Here is a 23,835-nt window from a genome sequence, read left to right as displayed (position 1 = left end):
CCAGATGTCTTTGCAGGCCCCCAAAGATGCTCACCTTAGCCATGGACATCAATATAGGTTCAATTTAATATGGATTTTAATGCCATTGAGATGTTTGCAGCATTCGATACTGTCATTTTCTCTGATCATTCTTTGATGTTTTCCCCCTTGCTGCTGACAGAAGTTTTCAACTTTTCCTTTTTGACTTTGGGCCAAGCTTCACACATCTGAGTGTCCAAATGAACGGGTGACAAGTGCTTAAGGGTCTTTTTTGAGGCAAAGCCTTTGCTTTGACTCCTTCTTTTCAAGCCAAATCCGGCAGAAGTAATCCTTTCTTTCTACAGGAGCCATTTCATCCTCCCTTCGCCCTAGATCTCCTCCGCCTCCATCACACCTTCTATTTTGTGGGCCTTCATTTGTTCACACTTTAAAGAGAAGTGACATTTCGACTGCCTTGGCAAATCTCTTCCCAAGGGCTTTGCGGGCAACGGGCAGGAAGGCGGCTGGTGGATGCAAAGGCGCCAACGTAGCAAGCAAATCTGTTCATTGGAGCTGTCTCATCAGGTTTTCATTTTTGTATGGCAAATATCTCAGGTGTTTTTGAGACATGAGGTGGGGAAGATACAACCTGTGTACCCTGCAAATATATATCTATATCTATATATCTATACACGTAATAAAAGTGAAAATCATCTATCGGACAGATGGCAAGCTATTTAACCTCAGCAGACTGAAAACCAAAACAACGTTCATTATTTTATTTATTTATTTACCATATTTATATACTGCCTTTCTCAGCCCGAAGACGACTCAAGGCAGTTTATAACATCTGTTATAGAACTCCAATATGCGGATGACAACATCTGTGCGCATTCAGAAGAAGACCTACAAGCCACTCTAAATCCCTTTGCAGAAGTATACGAGAAGCTCGGCCTCTCATTGAACATCAAGAAAACCAAAGTGCTCTTCCAGCAGTCACCAGCCAATCCCTCTCCAATGCTAGAAATAAAGCTTAAAGATCTAACATTAGAAAACGTTGACCACTTCTGCTCCCTTGGCAGCCATCTCTCAAAAGTCAACATTGACACTGAAATACAACATCGCCTGAGCTCTGCAAGTGCAGTGTTTTTCTGAATGAAGCAGAAAGTGCTTGAGGACTGGGACATCCTTAGGGAGACCCACCACCAAGACACTACACTTAGAGGATCATCGTTCTCAGGTAGCATTTTTCCAAATGAAGCAGAGAGTGTTTGACATCCGTAGGGAGACCAAGGTGCTTGTTTATAAAGCCATTGTCCTTCCAAACCTGCTATATGCCTGTGAAACGTGGACTGTCTACAGATGTCATACACAATTCCTGGAACGATTCCATCAGCGCTGTCTCTGAAAAATCCTGCAAATCTCTTGAAAGACAGGCAGACAAATGTCAGCATGCTGTAAGAAGCAAAGACCACCAGCACTGAAGCCATGCTCCTCTGCCATCAACTCTGCCAGACTGGTCACATTGTCCAAATGCCCGATCACCGTCTCCCAAAGCAGTTGCTCTACTCCGAACTCAAGAATGCGAAACGTAATGTTGGAGGACAGGAGAAAGAAATTTAAAGATGGGCTTAAAACCAATCTCAAAAACTGTGGCATAGACACCGAGAACTGGGAAGCCCTAACTGGAGGTCAGCTGTGACCAGCAGTGCTACAGAATTTGAAGAGGAGCAAATGGAAGGTGAAGGGGAGAAACATACCAAGAGGAAGGCATGTCAAGCCAACACTGACAGGGACCGCCTTCTGTATGGAAATCGATGTCCTCACTGCGGGAGAATATGCGGATCAAGAATAGGGCTTCACAGCCACCTATGGACCCACCGCCAAGACACCATATGTGGAAGACAATCATTCTCGAGCTACAAGGGATCACCTAAGTAAAAAAAAGTGAAACTATGTATGTGTCTGTGTGGGTCTGGGGTGTCCACTTACACAGATAAGCTCCTGCCTCCACAAACAGCTCTAGCTCCCACCCCTCAGGAGACACCATTGGCCCTCCCTTCAATGACATTGCAGGTTATAGTGAGTGCCATGAACATGTACAAGAGTCCTGCCAATGTCCTCCACAAACACCACTAAGTCGGAGAAAAGAGGTTGATGGAGTGCATGCTTGCATATGTTTTGCCACAGAATTTGTTTCAGGGAGGTCTAAAACATGGAAATCATTCAAAGATGGTGGTGGGTTTCCATCCTTGTCCTACAAGGACGATCCAAAGTTCACATCATATGAACACAGAATCGAGGTCTTGTCATGTTTTGGTTGCTTGGTGACTGTCTCATGACATGAAGTGTGGCACAAATTGACATCTCCGGAAAATCAGGGTCTCTCAACGATCAAGATGGAAAAATAAATATCGCAGCTAAGAATTTAAAAAATCCATCGAAGTGCTCGGTAGGGTGTGACAACGAGGGAGGTGTGACTTGTTCCTAAAAATAAATACTAAAAGTGGCAGGTGCTACAGCAATCTGTAATGCACAGTGGAGCATGCCATAAGATATTACTTTGTCTTTTCATCCCTTGCCAACAGGCTTAGCCTTCACGTTTTGTCACTCATCCGTGATGCTTTGCTCTTGAGGGACCAAAGCAAAATCCTTTTGTTTCCAGAAAGTTCAAGGATTATGTGTGCCATGTGAGTGTATGTACAGATGGAAAGTTGTGTTGACCTTTTAAAAAACCGGATAAGTTTAACACCCACCCCTCACCCCCCGGATTTCTCGCTGCTGCAAGAAGCCACAGATCTCTGGCTTCTGATCCCTGGCAAATTTACTTTCCTTTTTCCCATTGCAAGAAGTAACTAAGATCAATGTTTTCGTTTGGGTTTTAGCCACAAATTAGTTCTTTTACAAGGTTCTACAGCAGCATTTTCAACTAGGGGCGATCATGAGGGGGTTTCAGAGAGGTCACCAAAGACCATCAGAAAACATATATTTCTGATGGTCTTAGGAACCCATTTGACAGAGAAGGCTGTCCTTCTCTTCCTTTTTGGAAACTGACTGCGAATCCTCCAACCAAAAGCCTTCCTCGGTTGTGATTGGCTGGTCTCTCAGCCAAGTGGAGGGCTCTTTCTGAGACTCCAATCGGGAAGGGGAGAGCAGACCTGTTCGGCGCATGGCAGCGTGATGCACATGTGCAGACAAGGGAGAGCGTGTGAGGTTGGAGGGAATCTTATGCCAGGAAGTCCCTTCAAGGTATGGGAATTCTGTGTGGGATGTTTGGCCCAATTCTATTGTTGGTGAGGTTCACAATGCTTTTTGTTTGTAGGTGAACTATAAATCCCAGCAACAACAACTCTCGAGTGTCAAGGTCTATTTTACCCAAACTCCACCAGTATTCAAATTTGGGCATATTGAGTACTCATGCCAAGTTTGGTCCAGATACACCATTGCTTGAGTCCACATTGCTTTCTGGATTTGGGGGAACTCCAACTCCAAAACTCAAGGTCAATGCCCACCAAACCCTTCCAGTATTTTCTGTTGGTCATGGGAGTTCTGTGTGCAAAGTTTGGTTCAATTCCATCCTTGGTGGAGTTCAGAATGCTCTTAGATTGTAGGTGAACTATAAATCTTGGCAACTACAATTCCCAAATGACAAAATCAATCCTCCCCAACCCCAGAGATATTCAAATTTGGGTGTATCGGGTATTTGTGCCAAATTTGGTCCAATGATTGAAAATACCTCCTGCATATCAGATATCAGACTGTGGAGCAGAACAGACAACTCTGCATCTGTATTCTTGTCCATTGTGCCCTGCCTCATGTACAGAGGAGGAATTGTTGGAGGCTACAGACAATGCTGTTGCTGTTGCTCGTTTTTGGTCAAAAGATATTTAGCCACCTGCACATCTTCTATTTTTGTCCGTTTTATGCTAATTTATGCAATGCTTTTGATACAAAATAAATCAAATATTTACATGACGATTCATATCAGTAGCAAAAGTACAGTGATGAAGCAGCAACGAAAATAATTTTATGTTTGGGGTCACCACAACATGAGGAACTGTATTAAGGGTCGCGGCATTAGGAAAGTTGAAAAACACTGTTTTACAGCTTTTCTAGCATGGAAAGGTTCATGTTGGATTCTTAAGATTGGGAGACCATCCAGAAGAAAGTCTTGGCAACACTTTTTCCACATCAGAGAGAGAGAGTCCAAACCAAAATTGTATGAGCCAAATAGTCAAATTCCTTTTGTCTGGATATTTGTGTAGTCGAGTTGCTTTTATTGCTTTCTTCACATCGAGGTTTATAAATGATGAGGAAATTGGTTAATTTTGGAAATGTTTCGAGAAAACCAAAGCAAGCAAAAATTATTATTATTACATTTTGGTTAGCAAAATAGTGGCTTACCGCAGCAAGTTAAAGATAAACACCACTTAATTCAAAGGAATATGAGTGCTGTGGTTTCAAACTCTCCATGTTTCAGCTTATTCATAATCCCCTCTCTCCCTTTCCTCCTTTTCTCTTTTTACTTGTTCCCAGGTCTGTCCAAATCCTTGGGGCTCATTGAAGGCTATGGTGGCCGTGGCAAAGGTGGCCTGCCTGCCACCCTTTCCCCCGGCGAGGAAGAGAAAGCAAAGGGACCCCATGAGAAATATGGCTACAATTCCTACCTGAGTGAAAAAATATCACTGGACCGCACGATACCAGATTATCGACCGACCAAGTAAGTCTCCTAACACAATTATACAATAGAGTCTCGCTTATCCAACCTTCGCTCATCCAACATTCTGTATTATCCAACATAGTCTGCCTCCTGCCCGGATCCACAGCTGTTTCAATACATTGTGAGGTTTTGGTGCTAAATTCATAAATGCAGTAATTACTACATAACGTTACAGTGTATTGAACTGCTTTTTTCTGTCAATTTGTTGTAAAACATGATGATTTGGTGCTTACTTTGTAGAATCATCACATAATTTGCCGTTTAATAGGCTTTTCCTTAATCCCGCCCCTACTTTAGCAGTACCCAATTTCTCTACTTAGAACTCTAAGCTGTTTTTGAACTGCTTAGGTAAACAGTGAGCTGGGCTGACAGTCGGGAGCTCACACTGACCTGGGGCTTTGAACTGGCAACCTTTCGGTTGGTAGATCTCATAATTGCTGGGGATTTAGCAGCTGTGCTAAAGCCTGGCCCTCAACAAATCTGTGTCATCACAAATGGGAAAAAAACATCTCCTGCACTCCCCATCCAATAATGCTCCTGGATATGACTTTCTGTCATAATGGTGCACTCTTTCCATGTGGTTGTATGACCCACCTTTTCAAAGGAAGATAGTTTAGGATTCCTCAAAATACCATAGGTAACACTTGTTAGTCCTGCACAGAAGGAGACACAGTCCAAAATGAAGTAAGTGGTACCACCAGAAGATGTAACTCCAGGTTCGATGTTATTTAGTGAGCTACTGGGGAAGAACAGAGGGCCACAGAGTAGTACTGTGGCTAATGACACAACCAAAGTTAAGCTGAAAGAATATTCAGATGTTGATATTCTCAAGCAAAAAAAAGAACACTGTAATACTTGGGATGGGTGAGATAAATAACAATAACAATAACACTTTGTTTATATTTTGCCCCATCTCCGCAACGGGACTCAGGGCAGATCACAGTACACATACACGGCAAACATCCAATGCCGTTTTGGACAGACAGGACAGAGACAGACAGAACAGAAAGGAGGTATGTTGTGTCAACATCCAGCTTTTTGGTGCCTTGGAGGTTGTGCTCAAATCCAGCCACAGGGGGTGCTGTTGCTCCATCCTCTGATGAAGAGCCGTCAGGACTTCCTCCTTTCTTTTGGTTGCCAGGCATTTTCTGATCTTTTTTTTAGTAGTGTAGTAAAATACCTCCCGCGCTCTCTTTTTTAGCAGTACCTAATTTCTCTACTTACAGCTCTAAGCTGTTTTTGAACTGCTTAGGTAAAGAGTGAGCTGGGCTGACAGTCAGGTGCTTATACCAACCTGGAGCTTTGAACTGGCAACCTTTCAGTTGGTAGATCTTATCATTGCTGGTGATTTATCAGTTGTGCTACAGCAGAGAATCTGAGAAACCGGATGGCATTAATAGTTAGGGGAAAGATAGCAAAGGCAGTCAAAGGATATGTAGTCAGTCCTCCACATTTGTTAGTTTGACTTGTGTGGAATTGATTATTTGTGGATATGATTCATACAGTTTCTGTGGGCACTTCTCAGGTAAACATATAGCATTTTAAAAAATTCATATAATGCAAAGTCTGACCAGAAATGGATTAAATACACAGACTAGTGATATGGACGAGAACCAGGTTGATTTGTCCACCCATGGCTCAGAGACATCAACCCAATATCCGCACCCTCTACTTCCTGTGGTTGTACATTTCCCATTAAGTTTATTTCTTTGTCTGTACATACAGGTGTAAAGAGCTGAAATACCCAAAGGATCTCCCACAGATTTCTATTATTTTTATCTTTGTGAACGAGGCGTTATCAGTCATTCTGCGTTCGGTTCACAGTGCGGTGAATCATACTCCGGCTCACCTATTGAAAGAGATCATTCTTGTAGATGACAACAGTGATGAAGGTGAGCCAATTTATGGGTAGTTTTGAGAACAACACATTTAAAAGCTTTTCTCCAATTTTTTTGCAGAAGAAATGTAGTGGGGGTGACATGAGTTTGGGGAAAAAAAATTTTTTGCAGCACCCTACTTTTATTATTTACTAGCTTGGATTGCTTGGGTTATTAGAAGAAGTCATTTTTTTATTTTACAAAATGGTTGTGGGTATACTAAAACTCACGTCATGCCAGATTAACCCTGAAACTCCATCAATACTTAAAGTTTGTCATGTTGGGCAAATTTGCTTGAGATGCAGCATTGGTGGAGTTCAGTATGCTCTCCAGCATCAGGATGAATTATAACTCCCATCATGCTGGGTCAGTCCCATCAAATCCCTCCAGTATGTTCAGTTGGTCCTGGGCATTCTGTGTGCCAAGTTTAGTCCAATTTCATCTTTGGTGGAGTTCAGATTGCTCATTGATTGCAGGTGAACTATAAATTGCAGTACCTACAATTCCAAAATTTCCAGGCCAATTCTCTTCCAAACCCACCAATATCCAAAATTGGGCATATTGGGTGTGCATGCCATGTTTGATCCAGATCCATCATTGTTTGGGTTCATAGTGTGCTCTGGTTGTAGCTGAACTAAAAGTCCTATAAATCCCCCCAAAGAGCTCCAGTATGTTTTGTTGGTCATGGGGGTTCTGTGTGCCTACAACTCTTAAAATCATGGTGAGTTCTCCCCAAACCTCTCCAGTATGTTCAGTTGCTGATCAATTCCTATGTTTGTTGTGTGCCATGGAAAAGAATAGAAAAGGGTTAAGGGAGAGGCAGTGGGCAGGGTCATATATAATATATAAACAGGGTTATGCAAATTCCATACCAATGGAGTGTCAGAAACACTGGGATGTCTGTGGTGGGAGAAAAACAGAAAATCTAGGATGAAATTGTTCCCGAATGAAAGCCTTCACTTGAGTGGTGGGCAATCTGGTGTTTGTGGAGGACATTGGCAGGGCTCTTGGACATGGTCATGGCACTCACTGCCTGAAATGTCATTACGGAGAGGGCCTTTGGTGTCTCCTGCGTAGTGGGATTTATAGCTGTTTGTGGAGGCAGGAGCTTGTCTATGTAAGTGGACACCCCAGACACATACACACATACATATTTACACTTTTATTATGTGTATAAGTTTAGTATTTGTGTTAGAGATGTGATAGCAGAGATAAGAAAAATATGGCACACAGGGCGCAGTGGATTCTTGGAACACGCCAGAAGGTCTCCAAAGCTGCCAAATTTCTCATACACACACACACACACAAACACACACAATCTGTCCCCTGCCACACATTGCTGTGGCCCAGTCTGTATATGTGTGTTTTGTGTGTGCATATATGTGTGTATTTGTGTATATACGTGTGTTTGGGTTTATATTTGTGGTTTTGCGCGTGCATTGTAATGTAATTTTTATATTTTGCCCTTTAAAGTCTCTTCTGCTGTGTTTTGGCCTGATATGTGTATTGTGTTGGCCTGATATGTGTATTGTGTTCAAATTTGGTGTCAATTTTTCCAGTTGTTTTTGAGTTATGTTAATCCCACAAACTAACATTTCACATATACAACACACGCACACACACACACTAGCTGTACCCGTCACATGTTGCTGTGGCCAGCCTTCCCTCCCTCTTTCTCTCCATCTCTCTCTCTTTCTTCCTTTCCTTTCCTTTCCTTTCCTTTCCTTTCCTTTCCTTTCCTTTCCTTTCCTTTCCTTTCCTTTCCATTCCTTCTGTCCTTCCTTGTTTCTCTACCTCTTTCCTTCCTTCACCTCTCCTTTTCTTTCTCTCCTTTCTTTCTTCTCTACCTATCCTTGGACTGCAACTCCCAGAAGTCCTCCTGATTGATCTATCTACCTACTATCTATCTCTATCTAATCTATATATCTTATCTATCTGGAGGATTGGAAATATGTACGGATTGGGATGCTCTCAAAAAAATCTTGCAGCTTGGAAGTAATGCAATTGGAATATCCTCCCCTAAAGGGCTTGGTCTAGGGGATGCTGGGAGCTATTGTTTTCGCACATGCGCTGTATTGTCATTTAGCTTTTTTGAGTTTTTAAATCCTTTCTGCTGTTTTTTGGGAGGGGTTTATGAGTAACTAGCTGTGCCCTGCCACGCGTTGCTGTGGCCTATAGTAAAACTTATCAAAGTAGAGGTAGATATCTGGACTATTATGAAAGAGAGGTCCCTACCTATTCCTTCCCCCTTTTCCTCCCCCTTTCTCTCCTTTCTTCCTTCTCTACCTCTTTCTTTCTTTCACTACTTGGTTTCATCCTTCTCTCTTTCCTTCATTCCCTCCCCCTTTCTTCCTTTGCCTTTCTTCCCTCCCTGTTTGCTTCCTTCTTTCACTTTTTATTTCCTTTTATTTTACCACCATCATAACAATAACAATAATGCAATGCATTGCCTCCGGGACCTGACACCTCTCCCATTCCCCCTAAAAGGGTCTCATAGGAATAATAGCATCATAATAATCATAGAAATAACAACCTTTACCCGCCACGTGTTGCTGTGGCCAATCTTCCCTCTTTCTCTCCTTCTTTCCCTCCTTCCTTCCTTCCTTCCCTCCCATCTTTCCTTCTCCTCTTCTTTCTCTATCTCTTTCCTTCCTTCCCCCTTTTTCTTTCTTTTCTGCTGTCTCTCTTTTCTTTCCTTCCATCTTTCCTTTTCTTTCCTTTTCTTCTTCCTTCTTTCTCTAACTTTCCTTCCTTCCCCCTTTTTCTTTACCTCCCTTTCTCTTTCTTCCTTCTTTCCTTCCTTCCTGTCTTTCCTAGATTTTGACAGGGCGGGAAGGGGCGGGGTGGGGTTTGGAGGTGGCGTGAAGTAAAAGGAGGTAAGATTGGGGTGGGGGAGTGATGAAGCGTGGGGTTGCGTGTGTGTGTGCAGCGGCGGGGGAGTGATGGAGCATGGGGTTGCGTGTGTGTGTGCGGCGGCGGGGGGAGTGATGGAGCGTGGGGTTGCGTGTGTGTGTGCGGCGGCGGGGGGAGTGGGGTTGCGTGTGTGCGTGCGGCGGCGGGGGGAGTGATGGAGCGTGGGGTTGCGTGTGTGTGTGTGGCAGCGGGGGGAGTGGGGTTGCGTGTGTGCGTGCGGCAGCGGGGGGAGTGATGGAGTGTGGGGTTGTGTGTGTGTGTGCGGCAGGGGGGGTGTGTGTGCGGGAAGTGGCGCGACGGGGCTTGGAGTGAGTTGTTTTTCATTTTGAGTAGATATGTTTGTACCTTGTGGGTTGTGTTATGGGCATGGGGATTTTGGTTAAGTTTCGTTGGGGGATTTTTGAGTTTTCTTGTTTTGCCGTTTTGTGAGTGTGTTGTTGTGTTGTTTTTCATTTTGAGTAGATATGTTTGTACCTTGTGGGTTGTGTTATGCGCATGAGAAGTTTGGTTAAGTTTCGTTGGGGGATTTTTGAGTTTTGTTGTTTTGCCGTTTTGTGAGTGTGTTGTTGTGTTGTTTTTCATTTTGAGTAGATATGTTTGTACCTTGTGGGTTGTGTTATGGGCATGGGAATTTTGGTTAAGTTTCGTTGGGGGGTTTTTGAGTTTTGTTTCCTCGTTGGATGCCCCTAACAAATTTATATATATAGATGGTCACTTGATGGTCAGTTAGGGGTGTTGTGTCCAAATTTCATGTCAATTCATCCAGTGGTTTTTGAGTTATGTTAATCCCACAAACGAACATTACAAACACACACATATATAGATAGATAGCGCCAGCAAAATGCAGTGATTTTACCTTCACAATTCCCTTCACACTGTCCCAATCCAAATGTAAAAGGAGAGAGAGAGAGAAATCATGCAAAACTAAATAAAAACCAAAACTGCAAGTGACGAGTTGCAACAGGCTTAGGCAAGTGCAATATTTGAAACCAGGCTCTCTTAGCTGATTCTCCCGTTTTGCTTTTCAACATTGAAAGGTTTTCCCTTTTTTTTTGGTGGGGGGAGGGGGGAAGAGTTATGAAACATCTGGGAGTCAGATTTACCAGATGTGAGAGACAGTCCACAGAAAGGCTCTGTGTATGTATGCGCTTTGTTGGCTCATTCTGGAAAGCGTGGCTGCTTTGGAAGGGAAGGGAATGAAAATGCAAAACAGTGACTAATATATCTGGAACTCCCGGGGAATGAGAAAAATGTTGAGTGCCTTGAACAAAAGCCTTTTGATTTACCGATTCTCTCAAATTAACATTTTTTCTGAATACTAAATGAAAACCATGCTGCAGCCAATTTGGGATTTCAAACCACAGTGGCATGCTTTGCTGTAACACAGGGGTAATTATAATTTACCAGCTAGGTTGGGAGGCACCCTTGATCATTCAGTGACAGATCGGTCCTTGAAGAGCTTCGTGATAGAGATTCAGGGGGCGGATGTTTCTCTGTCAGCGTCACTCAGTGTTACTGTGTGCTTAATGCTTCAAACCATCATGCAGACTGCGCAAGGCTTTATTTGGGTACTTTTTGTTTCCAGCTCAGGTGTCACGCCAGGATGATTGCACTAGCATAAAGATAGTTAAATCTCTTTGGTTTGAAATTGGGTCATCATTTTCGCATATATTTAGTTCCCAACGTTTCCCACCCTCCAAATTACTTCTACATTTATCACTACTATCAGATTGCCTTAAGATTTCCACATAACTCACATCCCAATCTTGGACAAAGATTCCACACAAATAGTTTTGTGTGCAGTCATTGACAGCTAAACAAAATTTGGGTTGTAAACAACATACTGTATATACTGGAGTATACGCCTAGTTTTTCAGCCCTTTTTTTAGGCTGAAAAAGTCCCCCTTAGCTTATACTCAAGTTATCTATTATTTTACTCTATTATTATTATTATTGACACAAAAACACAGTATGTCACAGCAAATGAGATCTATATGCTGGATTTCGTATCACAAAATCACAAGTTGAACACTCCCCAAGCGTCAAGGACTGTGTGATGTATTTTCGAATGATTCGCGCAGACCCAAGTCAGGTGGCCTTTTGCAGTTGACAGATCGTGATTTTGTCAATGTTGATTGTTTCCGAATGCTGGCTGAGATCTTTTGGCACGGCACCCAGTATGCCGATGACCACTGGGACCACCTGTACTGTTGTTGTTGTTGTTGTTATTATTATTATTATTATTATTATTATTATTATTACTATTATTATATTTATTATTTTACTATATTATTATTGGACGGATATGTGCTTACACTGAAGAAGATTAGAATAATTGTTCAATCAGACTTGGACAGTCTTATCTTACATTACAGTTTTATGTAAATATTTAAAAATATGGACCTACTGATGCCTCAGTTGATGTAATTGCATTGGTATCTATTTTTATTTTGAAATTTCCCAGTAGCTGCTGCATTTCCCACCCTCGGCTTATACTCAAGTCAATCTGTTTTTCCCATTTTTTGTGGCAAAATAAGATGCCTTGGCTTATATTCGGTTCAGCTTATACTCAAGTATATACGGTATTATTGAGGGAAATGTTATTCATTCAGTGTGCTGCCTGAGGATTACCATATATATGCATCTTAAGGGGCTGCAATACCACAGTGGGTTAAACCGCTAGCTGCAGAAAACTTGCTGACTGGAAGGTCAGCATTTTGAAGCCACGGGTCAGGGTGAGCTCCTGATGTTAGCCCTAGCTTCTGCCAACCTAGCAGTCTGAAAGCATGCCATGTGAGTAGATTAATAGGTACCGCCTCGGCGGGAAGGTAAAAGGCGCCCATGCAGCCATGCCGGCATACATGACCAGGAGGGTCTATGGACAACAGGCTCCTCTGCATGGAAAAATTGAACAGAGTTGAGCATTGCCTCCACACGCTGCAGATGGCCAGAGTTGAGCATTGCCTCCACATGCTGGAGATGGAGAGGGAAACCTTTGCCTTTGTTTGTATGGTATGTCATTGTTGTTATTGTATAAAAGACATTGAATGTTTGCCTGTATATGTGCATACTGTAATCCTCTCCGAGTCCCTTCAGGGAGGTAGAACAGAATATAAATGAAATGTATTATTATTAACAGGAAAGCAGGTTTTCCTAAGGTTTTGTCAAATCTGATCATAAGCTACCTACCTGGTCCATAAACTGAGAAAATATAATAGTCCTCATTGCATTCCCAACATTCCTGCATCTGTATAGCTCTTTGGGTTTCTTCTGCTTCTAGAGGAATTGAAGGCACCACTAGAAGAATACGTCAATAAGCGGTACCCTGGCCTTGTGAAAGTGGTACGAAACCGGAAAAGGGAAGGCCTGATCCGGGCTCGCATTGAAGGATGGAAAGTTGCGTCGGGTCAGATCACTGGCTTCTTTGATGCTCACGTCGAATTCACAGCAGGCTGGTAAGTGAAGAATTCCAACTCCAAGATTCATTTTGCTATTGGTAGAAGAGTCAAGTTTATTGAAGAGCTCCGAGGTCCATGGAGAAAACTTAAAAATCAGCATTCGACTATAACTGTACTGGGATTAGCAACTAACCACACACATTGCAATCTACCATATTTCTTCGACTCTATGACACACTTTTTTCTTATAGAAACATCTCTAAAAATGGGGTGCATCTTAGAAACACAAGTGTATCCTGTGAATTGGTTATGGTGATACTGAAATTCGAGTGTGTCTTACAATTGAGGAAATATGATTGTTTAAATGGTTATGGAGAAAGTCCCTTGAGTTTCTCTGCCAACTGGAAAGAGTAGCATAGGTTAGATCAGTGGTTTCCAACCTGTGGTCTGTAAGGACAAACATATGGTCCATGGCCCTACCATTACTACACCATTGCTTCAAAAGCACACGGCAATGAGAGTGACTGGTCTTGTGACGGTATGTCGAAATTCTCTTCAGAAGTGCTAAACTTCCGAATTAGATCAGACTTCAAAGAACATCCACCCCAAACACACAACCCTAATAGATATCATGGACAGATGTCCTTCAAAATGAATTATTTTGCTTTTCTTTTCAGGGCTGAGCCTGTTCTCTCACGAATCCAGGAAAACCGGAAAAGAGTCATCCTTCCTTCTATTGATAATATCAAGCAGGATACGTTTGAGGTTCAACGCTATGAAAATTCAGCCCATGGATACAGTTGGGAACTCTGGTGCATGTACATCAGTCCCCCAAAGGATTGGTGGGATGCTGGAGATCCTTCCTTGCCAATCAGGTTAGTTGCAACGTAGGGAGTCATTGAGCTCTCTGATGTTAAAGTGTTTTATTGCATTTGGCCTTAAGCAAAAAACAGCAATGCACAGTAGAGTGAGGAAAGCGCAGAGTAAAGCGCTTTCCTTCCCTTTGAAAAGGGAAGTTTAAACTCAAACATTCTCATAAAACAAACAGGATCCAAAACACCCCTTTGAAATTAATTAATAAATTAACTCACAAGCTTGGTCATGCCTAACATTGGCATGTCCACCAGGATATCCAAATGCATATTAAATGTGCATGTAACCTGGAATCATAGAATTGTATGAGTGGCGTTCATTAAAGATTTCCCCTGACCCACTTCTATTTAACACAGGATGCTGAAACTGCCCATGTGTAATGATACGAGGGTTAAATGGAAAGTAATGCCTCCACCTTCGTTACTTGTGTTTGGATGGGAATATTTTAATAAATCAAATGTAGAAATAATCCTTAGAATGTGCTCTTTAACGACCACTATTCACTTTTCCACATAATCACCAGACAATTGGATACATTTCTGCCAATGATGAACAAGTTTTATGAAGCCGTCACCGAAGAAGTCAACACTGTTTCCACAACTCATTGTGCACAGATCTTCCAATAGCCAAGCAAAGCAATAATGTGACCCTCACATTCTTGTGAAATGCTGATTATGCTTGAAATTTCTCTTTGAGTGATACAATGATCATCCTGAATCAGTCAAACTTTTGCTTGTGAAACTCAGTGGTTGCTGTCACAGGACATCCAACTCTTCGTTTATCACGCAAGTCAGAGGTTCTCACCTCAACATCTTTAAACTTACTCACCAACGATGCACAGTACACACATCAACACAATCACCATAAACAGCTTGCATTCTCTGATGAATCTCCTTTGGGGTGACACCTTCTGCTGTCAAGAATTCAATGACTGCACGTTGCTTAAGTCGCATTGACCGACTGTCTGCACAGGGTTCCATACTTTGCACAACCGTTCAATGCTAAGGCTTCCCACGAAAATGGAACTGTAGAGGAGAGTCTACTGAACAAGCCAGTACCTGCTGCATGCCACTACTGTCATCTGTTGAGGAGTTACGAAGGTGGAGGCATTACTTTTCATTCAACCCTCATATAAATCTCTATAGGTTACATGTCAATTTGCAACTCGGAACTGATAATGGTCTTGATGTTAACAGGTACGGAAGTAGTGTCAGGTTTGATAATGGACCCAGTGGAATACAGAGCGGTCCTCAAGTTCCTTTCCTTGAAAGGCCACACACCAAAGGAGATGTTCCATGAGATGAAAGAGGCTTATGGTGATGATTCCCCATCATATGATGGAGTCAAGAAATTGCGTCGTCAATTCCATTTTGGTGCAAACAGCTCCAATTCCAGGGCGACCCCACTCTGCTATTGATGAACACATCATCCAGCAAGTGGAGGTCACCATTTTGGAAAATTGCCACGTAACCATTCAAAATGTCAAGATGAGTGTGAGGTCCATGGAAAAAATCACCCAAGACCATCTTCCCATGCTCATTGGGTCCCCCAGCTGCTCACACCTTTCCAGAAACAGGAACATGTCAAATGCTCTCTTGACAGTGATGTGTCATGGAAACCAGGAGGACTTTTTCAACAGGCTGATCACACAGGATGAAAGCTGGGCCCATCACTCGAGTCTGAGACTAAAGTCCAGTTAATGCAATGGAAACATCGTGACTCACCACCTCCAAAGAAGGCACGTGCCCAACTCTCAGCAGGCAAGGTCATGCTCGCAGTATTTTGGGACCAGCATGGAATAGTATTGATGGATTTCCTAGCAAAGAGTCCCATGATAACTGGGGCATACAGGGCTTCACTGCTGCAGAAATTTGTGAGAGGCCATCCAAACCAAGAGATATGGCATGCTCACCAAAGATATCCACCTTCTGCCAGACAATGCAACAGTTCACAACTCATCTGTTGTTCAAATGGAAGCATGCATTGAAATTTGACTGTATCCCCCTTATTCACCTGACCTCGCACCATCAGACTTCCATTTTTTTCCAAAAATGAGGTTCTTTTGGAAGGGCAAGCATTTCTCAGATGATGAGACTCTGATTTCTGAAGTCACAACGTGGCTTTTGGAGCAACCTGTCAACTTCTACAACTGAGGTGTTTACAGTTGCTTCAAAAGATGGGAGAAGTGTGTGTCCTGAGGTGGCACCGATGGAGAGTAGGACTCAGAACTGGGCCGAGTTTCACTGCTCTCAGTCCACAGGAAGAAGTGGGTCAGGGGAAATCTTTAATGCATGCCCTTCTCAGAGCTGGAAAATACCAGAAGGGTTAGCCAGTCCATTGACCTCAGTTGAATGATTGGCAACTACTCCCAACTATAGAAAACTAATCGAATCAATCAAATTTGGTAAGCAACGTCTTGTATAGAAGCTGCACAGAAAGTTTATCTATCTAAAGATATCTATTTTTTCTCCACCCTTGTCTAGGACTCCGGCTATGATTGGGTGCTCTTTTGTGGTGAACCGACAGTTCTTTGGTGAAATTGGTCTTCTTGATCCAGGAATGGATGTTTACGGTGGAGAGAATATTGAGCTTGGCATTAAGGTGAGGCCATTGCAATTACATTATTGAGGGTGAGCGAGAGCACATTTTGAGCATTATATGTCACACAAAACTATATTGCAGTTTTAAAAAGAACCATTCATGTTTGCATTGCTCTCACATACACGAACATAAAATATCAAGAGGTGCCTGGTTCTAAAACAGAGCAATGACTATTATAATGACCTTGTAAATATATGAATTCTTTATATTACTAGGTATGGCTCTGCGGAGGTAGCATGGAAGTTCTTCCATGTTCTCGGGTTGCACACATTGAACGTAAGAAGAAGCCTTACAACAACAACATTGGCTTCTACACAAAGAGGAATGCCTTGCGGGTGGCCGAGGTGTGGATGGACGATTACAAGTCTCATGTATACATTGCGTGGAATCTTCCTCTGGAGGTAGATATATATATGTGTGTGTGTGTTGTGTAAGGCAATGACACCCCTGTAGTTTCCCACAGTTGTGAGTTAGCTTGATGTAATGAGGACACATTGACAACTCTGTAAATTTAACAGGAGAAGGCGGAAGGGAGAGAATTACGTATATATTTATGTATATATCCATCTCATGTATTTTAAGCCTGAATTGAAGAACCATAGATTGGTAAACCATAGTTTTAGGCATTGCTGAGTGGTCATAACTTTGATCATGTGGCAAAGGAAGCATCTGTATTTAAGTTAGAAAAATCAGATGTTCACATATTGGATGGATGAAACTTAACATATATATATATTCATGTATAAGTCAACATCATGGATAAGTCAATCACAAACTTTGGGGCCTTTTCTATGGTTTGTACTGTATTTTATACCTTTTTGCTATGTATATGCCAATAAAGGCATATTGGATTGGAAACATTGTGGGTTGGATAAAATCCTTGGATAAGTCCAGGCTCATCCCATAGAGATGTATGTATTTTATTCTGATGTAATTTCTGTTGTTTTTTATTTTGTATTTTATTTTGCTGTATTGTATCTTCAGGCTTGACCTCATGTTAGCTTCCCCGAGTCCCCTTTGGGGAGATGGTGGCGGGGTAAAAATAAAGATTATTATTATAATATTATTATTAATGGAGTGTTAGCTCCCCCTATGGTTACTTTTAGAAAATAATAGGGCATAGTACTCACATGGACCAATTTTTTGAGGTTGATTTTTGACTAAAATTATTGACTTATACATGAGTATATAGCAGGGGATTGGTATCCCTGGGGTGGTCATGAGGGGTGGAGGTCAGAAAGGTCACCAAAGACCATCAGGAAATACATATTTCTGATGGTCTTAGGAACCCTTTTGGTAGAGAAGGCTGAAGATCTCTCCGCCTCTCCTTCTCTTTCTTTTTGGAAACAGGCGGCCAATCCTTCCACCAAAAGCCCTCCTCTACTATGTCTCTATCATAGGATCCTCTCAGCCAAGGGGAGGGCTGTTTCTGAGACTCCAAGTGAGGAGGGGAGAGCAGGCGTGTTTGGCACCTATCAGCATGGTGCACAAGTGTGGGCGAGGGAGAGCGTGCGAGGCTGAAGGGAGGCTCTTGCCAGCAAGTCCCTTCAAGGCATGGTGGTTCTGCGTGGGAAGTTTGTGGGGTTCAGAATGCTCTTTGGTGGGGTTCAGAATGCTCTTTGGTTGTAGGTGAACTATAAATCCCAGCAACTACAATTCCCAAAAGTCAAGGTCTATTTTCCCCAAACTCCACCAGTGTTCATATTGGGCATATTGAGTATTTGGGCCAGTTTGGTCCAGATCTATCATTGAGTCCACAGTGCCCTCTGGATGTAGGTGAACTACAACTCCAAAAGAGTGACCTTAGAGAAAGATTTGCATCAGGTAGAACTAGAAATTCAAGTGACTTCCTGTCTTTTTCAGAACCCCGGAATTGACATCGGAGACGTTTCTGAGCGAAAAGCCCTCCGAAAAAATCTGAAGTGTAAGAACTTCCAATGGTATCTGGACCATGTCTACCCAGAAATGAGAAGATATAATAATACTGTCGCTTATGGAGAGGTAACCGACTGAGCCAAATAATATATAGAACACTATGAATTTAGAATGCGTTCATTGTTTTATTCTAATGAATATAATAATGGGCCATCCAGTCCAACCCCATTCTGCCAAGTAGCAAGAAAATTGCATTCAAAACACCTCCAACAGATGGTCATCCAGCCTCTGTTTAAAAGCTTCCAAAGAAGGAGCCTCCACCACACTCCGGGGCAGAGAGTTCCACTGCTGAACGGCTCTCACAGTCAGGAAGTTCTTCCTAATGTTCAGATGGAATCTCCTTTCTTGTAGTTTGAAGCCATTGTTCCATTGCATCCTAATCTCCTGGGTAGCAGAAAACAAGCTTGCTCCCTCCTCCCCATGACTTCCTCTTACGTATTTATACATGGCTGTCATCATGTCTCCTCTCAGCCTTCTCTTCTTCAGGCTAAACATGCCCAGTTCTTTAAGCCGCTCTTCATAGGGCTTGTCTCCAGACCCGTGATCATTTTAGTCTGGGCTTATACTCGAGTCAATACGTTTTCCATTTTTTTTGTGTGTGGTAAAAGTAGGTGCCTTGACTTATATTCGGATCAGCTTATACTCGAGTATATACGGTAATTATGGAATAGCTTTTGGTCCTAAAAGTTGACTGTGATGAAAAGAAATAGAGGGCGAATCCCTGCTTTTTTGCTACGTCATAAATCCAAGGGTGCATCTATACTGTCAAATTAATGCAGTTTGACACCACTTTAATTGCCATAGCTCAATGCTATGAAATTCTTGGCAGAGAAAGCTAAAGACCTGTAAAACTACAGTTAACAGGATTGCATAGCATTGGATCATGGCAGTTGAAGTAGTGTCAGTTTGCATCATTTTTGCAGTCCATATACATTTCTCTTATTTGTGGTGCAAAGGAGGAGCTGCCTGTCGTGATGTAGAATGATCACCCCATTGTCATTAAGCAGATGCTCATTCCGTGTCCCAGTAATTCTTCTTTGCTGCAGTTGCCTTTGCATTTTTTCTGTTTACTTTAAGATTGGATTTTAATGGTTTTTCAGATACTGTAGCCAGTGCTTTCTAAATGAAAAAATCAGCATACTATATTAAAAATAAATTATAAGTGAGACCAGCCGATGGTTGTTAGTTGCCACTCAAAGTGAACTCTGGTTTCTTGAAAAGCTATTCCTTCGCATGGCCTCAAAATAGCTCAGTGCTCAGATATTCTGGTTCAGAAAACACACGTTGTTCAGTAGAGGAGATAATTCTGGTTTGAATTTGTTTCAGCTACGCAATAATAAAGTGAAAGACGTCTGCCTGGATCAAGGACCGCAGGAAAACCACACCGCAATCCTGTATCCATGTCATGGATGGGGACCTCAGGTTCGAGCATATATATATACCCATTATATGATAAAAGAGCTGTGTCCTGAGTTGCCCTTCAAAAACAGCCTTAATACAAAAGTAAAAGAAAAATGCTTTACTGCATCAAACACAAAGGATAAGCAGATGCAGTTGAAAAATGCAAAAGAAAGCAAGGAAGTATTAATACAGACACAAATTAAAGTATTTTACAAAACCCTAAAAGAAACAGCAGTCTTCCATCAGACAACGGGCAATGATCACTAAGTCCTTAGCAGCAGACACAGAGCAAGTTCAATTGGAGTGAAAACATTGGCATCAGTTGTCATTACCAGTGAAAGCTGACTACTCTTGCTTCCGATTTATAGCCCTAAATTCCTCACGCAGGAGGTGCTAGGGTGTCTCCCAATTAGCTCGGCGTTTTTAGCAGCTATTCTAGCTGAATGCCACCTTCTTTCATATCTCTAGAAATGTGGGCACTTACACAACCTCATCGTCTGATTCTTCTTCTCCCTCCACTTCCTGAGCACTTCCCTGCTCCCCTTCCTCTTCCGAAGATGAGGAATCCCTAACAAGCTGTTGTTACATTTATGAGGGGCATTCAATAGAGATTTCCCCTGACCCCCTTCCTTTAGACTGAGAAAATGAAACTTGACCTAGTTCTGAGTCCTTCTCTCCATTGGTACCACCTCAGGACACACACTTCTCCCATGTTTTGAAGCAACTGTAAACACATTGCTTGTAGAAGTCGACAGGTTGCTCCAAAAGCCACGCTGTGATTTTGGAAATCAGAGTCCATCATCTGAAAAAGGCTTGCCCTTCAAAAATAACTTCATGGTTGGAAAGAGGTGGAAGTCTGATGACACGAGATCGGGTGAATCAGGGGGATGCGGGAGAATTTCAAAGCCACAAGACTTGACGCAATGTCTTTTAAAATAGTCTCAAAACACTTTGTAAAATTAGATCAGTTGTTTGGGTTTTTATACCCAGCTTAGAGAGATCAGACTTGGTTTCAATGTCTCTCTTTTTGCTTCCGCATCCAGCTTGCCCGCTATACCAAAGAAGGAATTCTTCATTTGGGTGCCCTTGGGACCACAGTCCTCTTGCCAGACACTCGCTGCTTGGTGGATAATATGAAGAGCCGGTACCCTCAGCTCCTCGACTGTGACAAAGTGAAGAGCAGCCTGCACAAGCGGTGGAGTTTTATCCAGGTTTGTATCTTTTTGTTGATTCAGAAGAGACCAGTCCCGAAAGCCAAGTCCTCCCATCCAGTTTTTGTTTTATAAACATCCAAAGACTTCGACACACTCCCAGGCAGCATCTTCTATTGCCTAACAATCCTTTCCGTTACAACGCATTTTGTGCATTACAACGCATGCACAAAACTATATATATATATACACACACACACACACACACACAAAACACATATACACAGACTGGGCCACAGCACTGCATGGCAGGGGATGGCTAGTATCTATATAAATAAAAATATAATGTTCGTTTGTGGGATTAACATAACTCAAAAACCAATGGATGAATTGACACCAAATTTGGACACAATGCACACATCAGGCCAACGAGTGACCATCACTAAAAAATTGATTGTGTCATTTGGGAGTTGTAGTTGCTGAGATTTATAGTTCACCTACAATCAAAGAGCATTCAGAACTTTACCAGTGATGGAATTGAACCAAACTTGGCACACAGGACTTCCATGACCAACAGCAAACACCGGAAGGGTTTGGTGGGCATTGACCTTGAGCTTGGAAGTTGTAGTTCACCTACATCCAGAGAGCACTGTGGATTCAAACAATGAAGGATCAAGACCAAACTTGGCACGAATACTCCATATGCCCAAATATGAACACAGATGGAATTTGGCGGAAATAGACCTTGACATTTGGGAGTTCTAGTTATTGGGATTTATAGTTCACCTACAATCAAACCCCACCAACAATAGAATTGGGCCAAACTCCCCACACAGAACCCCCATGACCAACAGAAAATATAGTGTTTTCTGGTGGACTTTCACAACCCTTATGACACCCCCTCACAACCCCTTTCCAGGGGTCCTGACCTCCAGATTGAAAAATGCTGCCTTAAGGCCTTCCGATTCAACTCTCTTCACCAGGTCAAGAAAACATAATCAAAGTCCCCTGACAGAGAGCCATCCAGCCATAGATATAGATAGATATATATGATTCACACACACTCACACATAGGACATGTATGGACAAATATAGTATCATAGATTTGAAAGGAGCCCCTAAAGAAGGACAATGATAAATTGCATGTTCCAGAGTAGACAAACCAGACAATCTCCACATCAACACTGACAAAGAAACAACAAGAAATACTGTTTATCCACAAGCATAAAAATATATTGGAAACCAACACTTTCTCATTACTTTATTTTCCAGATCACCAGACTGGGCCACAGCAACGCCTGGCAGGGGATGGCTAGTATATATATATTAATGGATTTTTACCTATTTGTTGTTTCAGCATGGTGCGATACTAAATAAAGGGACAGGACGCTGCTTAGAAGTTGAGAACAAAGGCATTTCAGGTATGGAGCTTATTCTTCGAAGCTGCACGGGACAAAGGTGGACCATTAAAAACATTATCACTTGAAAGAAAAAACCGTCCTTCTTGAGCAAAGGAAGATTTCGCAAAGATAGACACCTTTCAACAAACTCTGCTCTGTTCAGAATATCAGGGAAGACTCTTTATGGGAAGGGAAGATTTTCATTTTTTAACTTGATTACCTCTCTGCTGACGCCAACGGGATGGCTGAAAAAAGTATCCTCTCCATGTGAATATTTCATCACGCAAGACATTTCGCAAGGATTGTAATTTATGCGTGTAAATGCTTCTCAGATTGCAACAAACATATCGGAACAATGGTTTTTAGCGGCGAGCGCGTTTTGTTCCTAGAGAGAGGGAGGAATCGCAAATGTAACGGCAACCATTTCTCCAGGATGACTTCGAATAAATTCTCAAGCTTATTTTGGGATACCGCCCTATTTTTCCAGACATGTCAACTTTGTACGTACGTGGCTTACATATTTTGAAGTCTGCTTCATGGAAAGGAGGGGAGGGATTCTGTCTGAGACAAACTGAGCACAATGGGATGTTGTTTCGACATTAACATTGTGTTCTTCTTTGTTTCCCAGGTGCACTGTGCCAAATCTGAAGGGGTATCTTCAGTGTTAACATAGCCTTCTGTCTGTGTATTTCTAAATGTGTTGCTGTAATTTATGTGTTTTTTCAGATCCTTAACAAATTTGAATTCTGGAGAGATGAAACGCTGCAATGCAATAATTTGGTTCTATGAGAATACAGTACAGTAGAATCTCGCTTATCCAACATAAGCGGGCTGGTAGAACGTTGGATAAGTAAAAATATTGGACCTCACAACCTCTGAGGATGCTTGCCATAGATGCAGGCAAAACGTCAGGAGAGAATGCCTCTAGAACATGGCCATATAGCCCAAAGAAACCTACAACAACCCAAAAATATTGGATAATAGGGAGGGATTAAAGAAAAACCTATTAAATGTAAAATTGCGTGATGATTTTACGAATTAAGCACCAAAATATGTTTCACAACAAATCGACAGAAAAAGCAATTCAATACACGGTAACATTATGTAGTTATTACTATATTTACGGGCTTTAGCACAGCTGATAAATCACCAGAAATGATAAAATCTACCAGCCGAAAGGTTGCCAGTTCAAAGCCCCAGTTCGATGTGAGCTCTTGACCGTCAGCCCAGCTCACTGTTTACCTAAGCAGTTCAAAAACAGCTTAGAGCTGTAAGTAGAGGAATTGGGTACTGCTAAAAAAAGTGGGGGAGAGATTAAGGAAAAGCCTATTAAACATCAAATTATGTGATGATTTTACAAATTAAACACCAAAATATGTTTAACAACAAATCGACAGAAAATGCAGTTCAATACACGGTAACATTATGTAGTCATTACTGTATTGACGAATTTAGCACCTAAACATGGCAATGTATTGAAACAGCAGTAGATCCAGACAGGAAGCAGACTGTGTTGGATAACACAGAACATTGGATGAGCGAAGACTGGATAACGATACTCTACTGTACTCCCAAGGTTTATAAGACATAGACAAAAGAGGATTGGTG

General features: G+C 42.1%; 1 protein-coding gene across 1 annotated transcript in view; it reads left to right on the top strand.

Moving 5' to 3' along the window:
* The window catches only part of GALNT17 (polypeptide N-acetylgalactosaminyltransferase 17), a 37,007-nt gene extending 14,320 nt beyond the window's left edge, over window positions 1–22,687 (top strand). Inside the window, exons 2-11 of the mRNA XM_060756943.2 lie at window positions 4,495–4,678; window positions 6,404–6,570; window positions 12,749–12,923; window positions 13,544–13,741; window positions 16,223–16,340; window positions 16,556–16,741; window positions 18,204–18,341; window positions 19,602–19,697; window positions 20,720–20,887; window positions 22,185–22,687. Coding sequence (XP_060612926.2) covers window positions 4,495–4,678; window positions 6,404–6,570; window positions 12,749–12,923; window positions 13,544–13,741; window positions 16,223–16,340; window positions 16,556–16,741; window positions 18,204–18,341; window positions 19,602–19,697; window positions 20,720–20,887; window positions 22,185–22,313 — 1,559 coding nt within the window. The 3' untranslated portion in view covers window positions 22,314–22,687. The remainder of the gene's footprint in view (window positions 1–4,494; window positions 4,679–6,403; window positions 6,571–12,748; window positions 12,924–13,543; window positions 13,742–16,222; window positions 16,341–16,555; window positions 16,742–18,203; window positions 18,342–19,601; window positions 19,698–20,719; window positions 20,888–22,184) is intronic.
* The last annotated feature ends 1,148 nt before the right edge of the window (window positions 22,688–23,835 follow it).

Source organism: Anolis sagrei, chromosome 11 (genome assembly GCF_037176765.1).
Source record: "Anolis sagrei isolate rAnoSag1 chromosome 11, rAnoSag1.mat, whole genome shotgun sequence".
Lineage (NCBI taxonomy): Eukaryota > Metazoa > Chordata > Lepidosauria > Squamata > Dactyloidae > Anolis > Anolis sagrei.
This window is presented reverse-complemented; position numbering and strand designations above follow the sequence as displayed.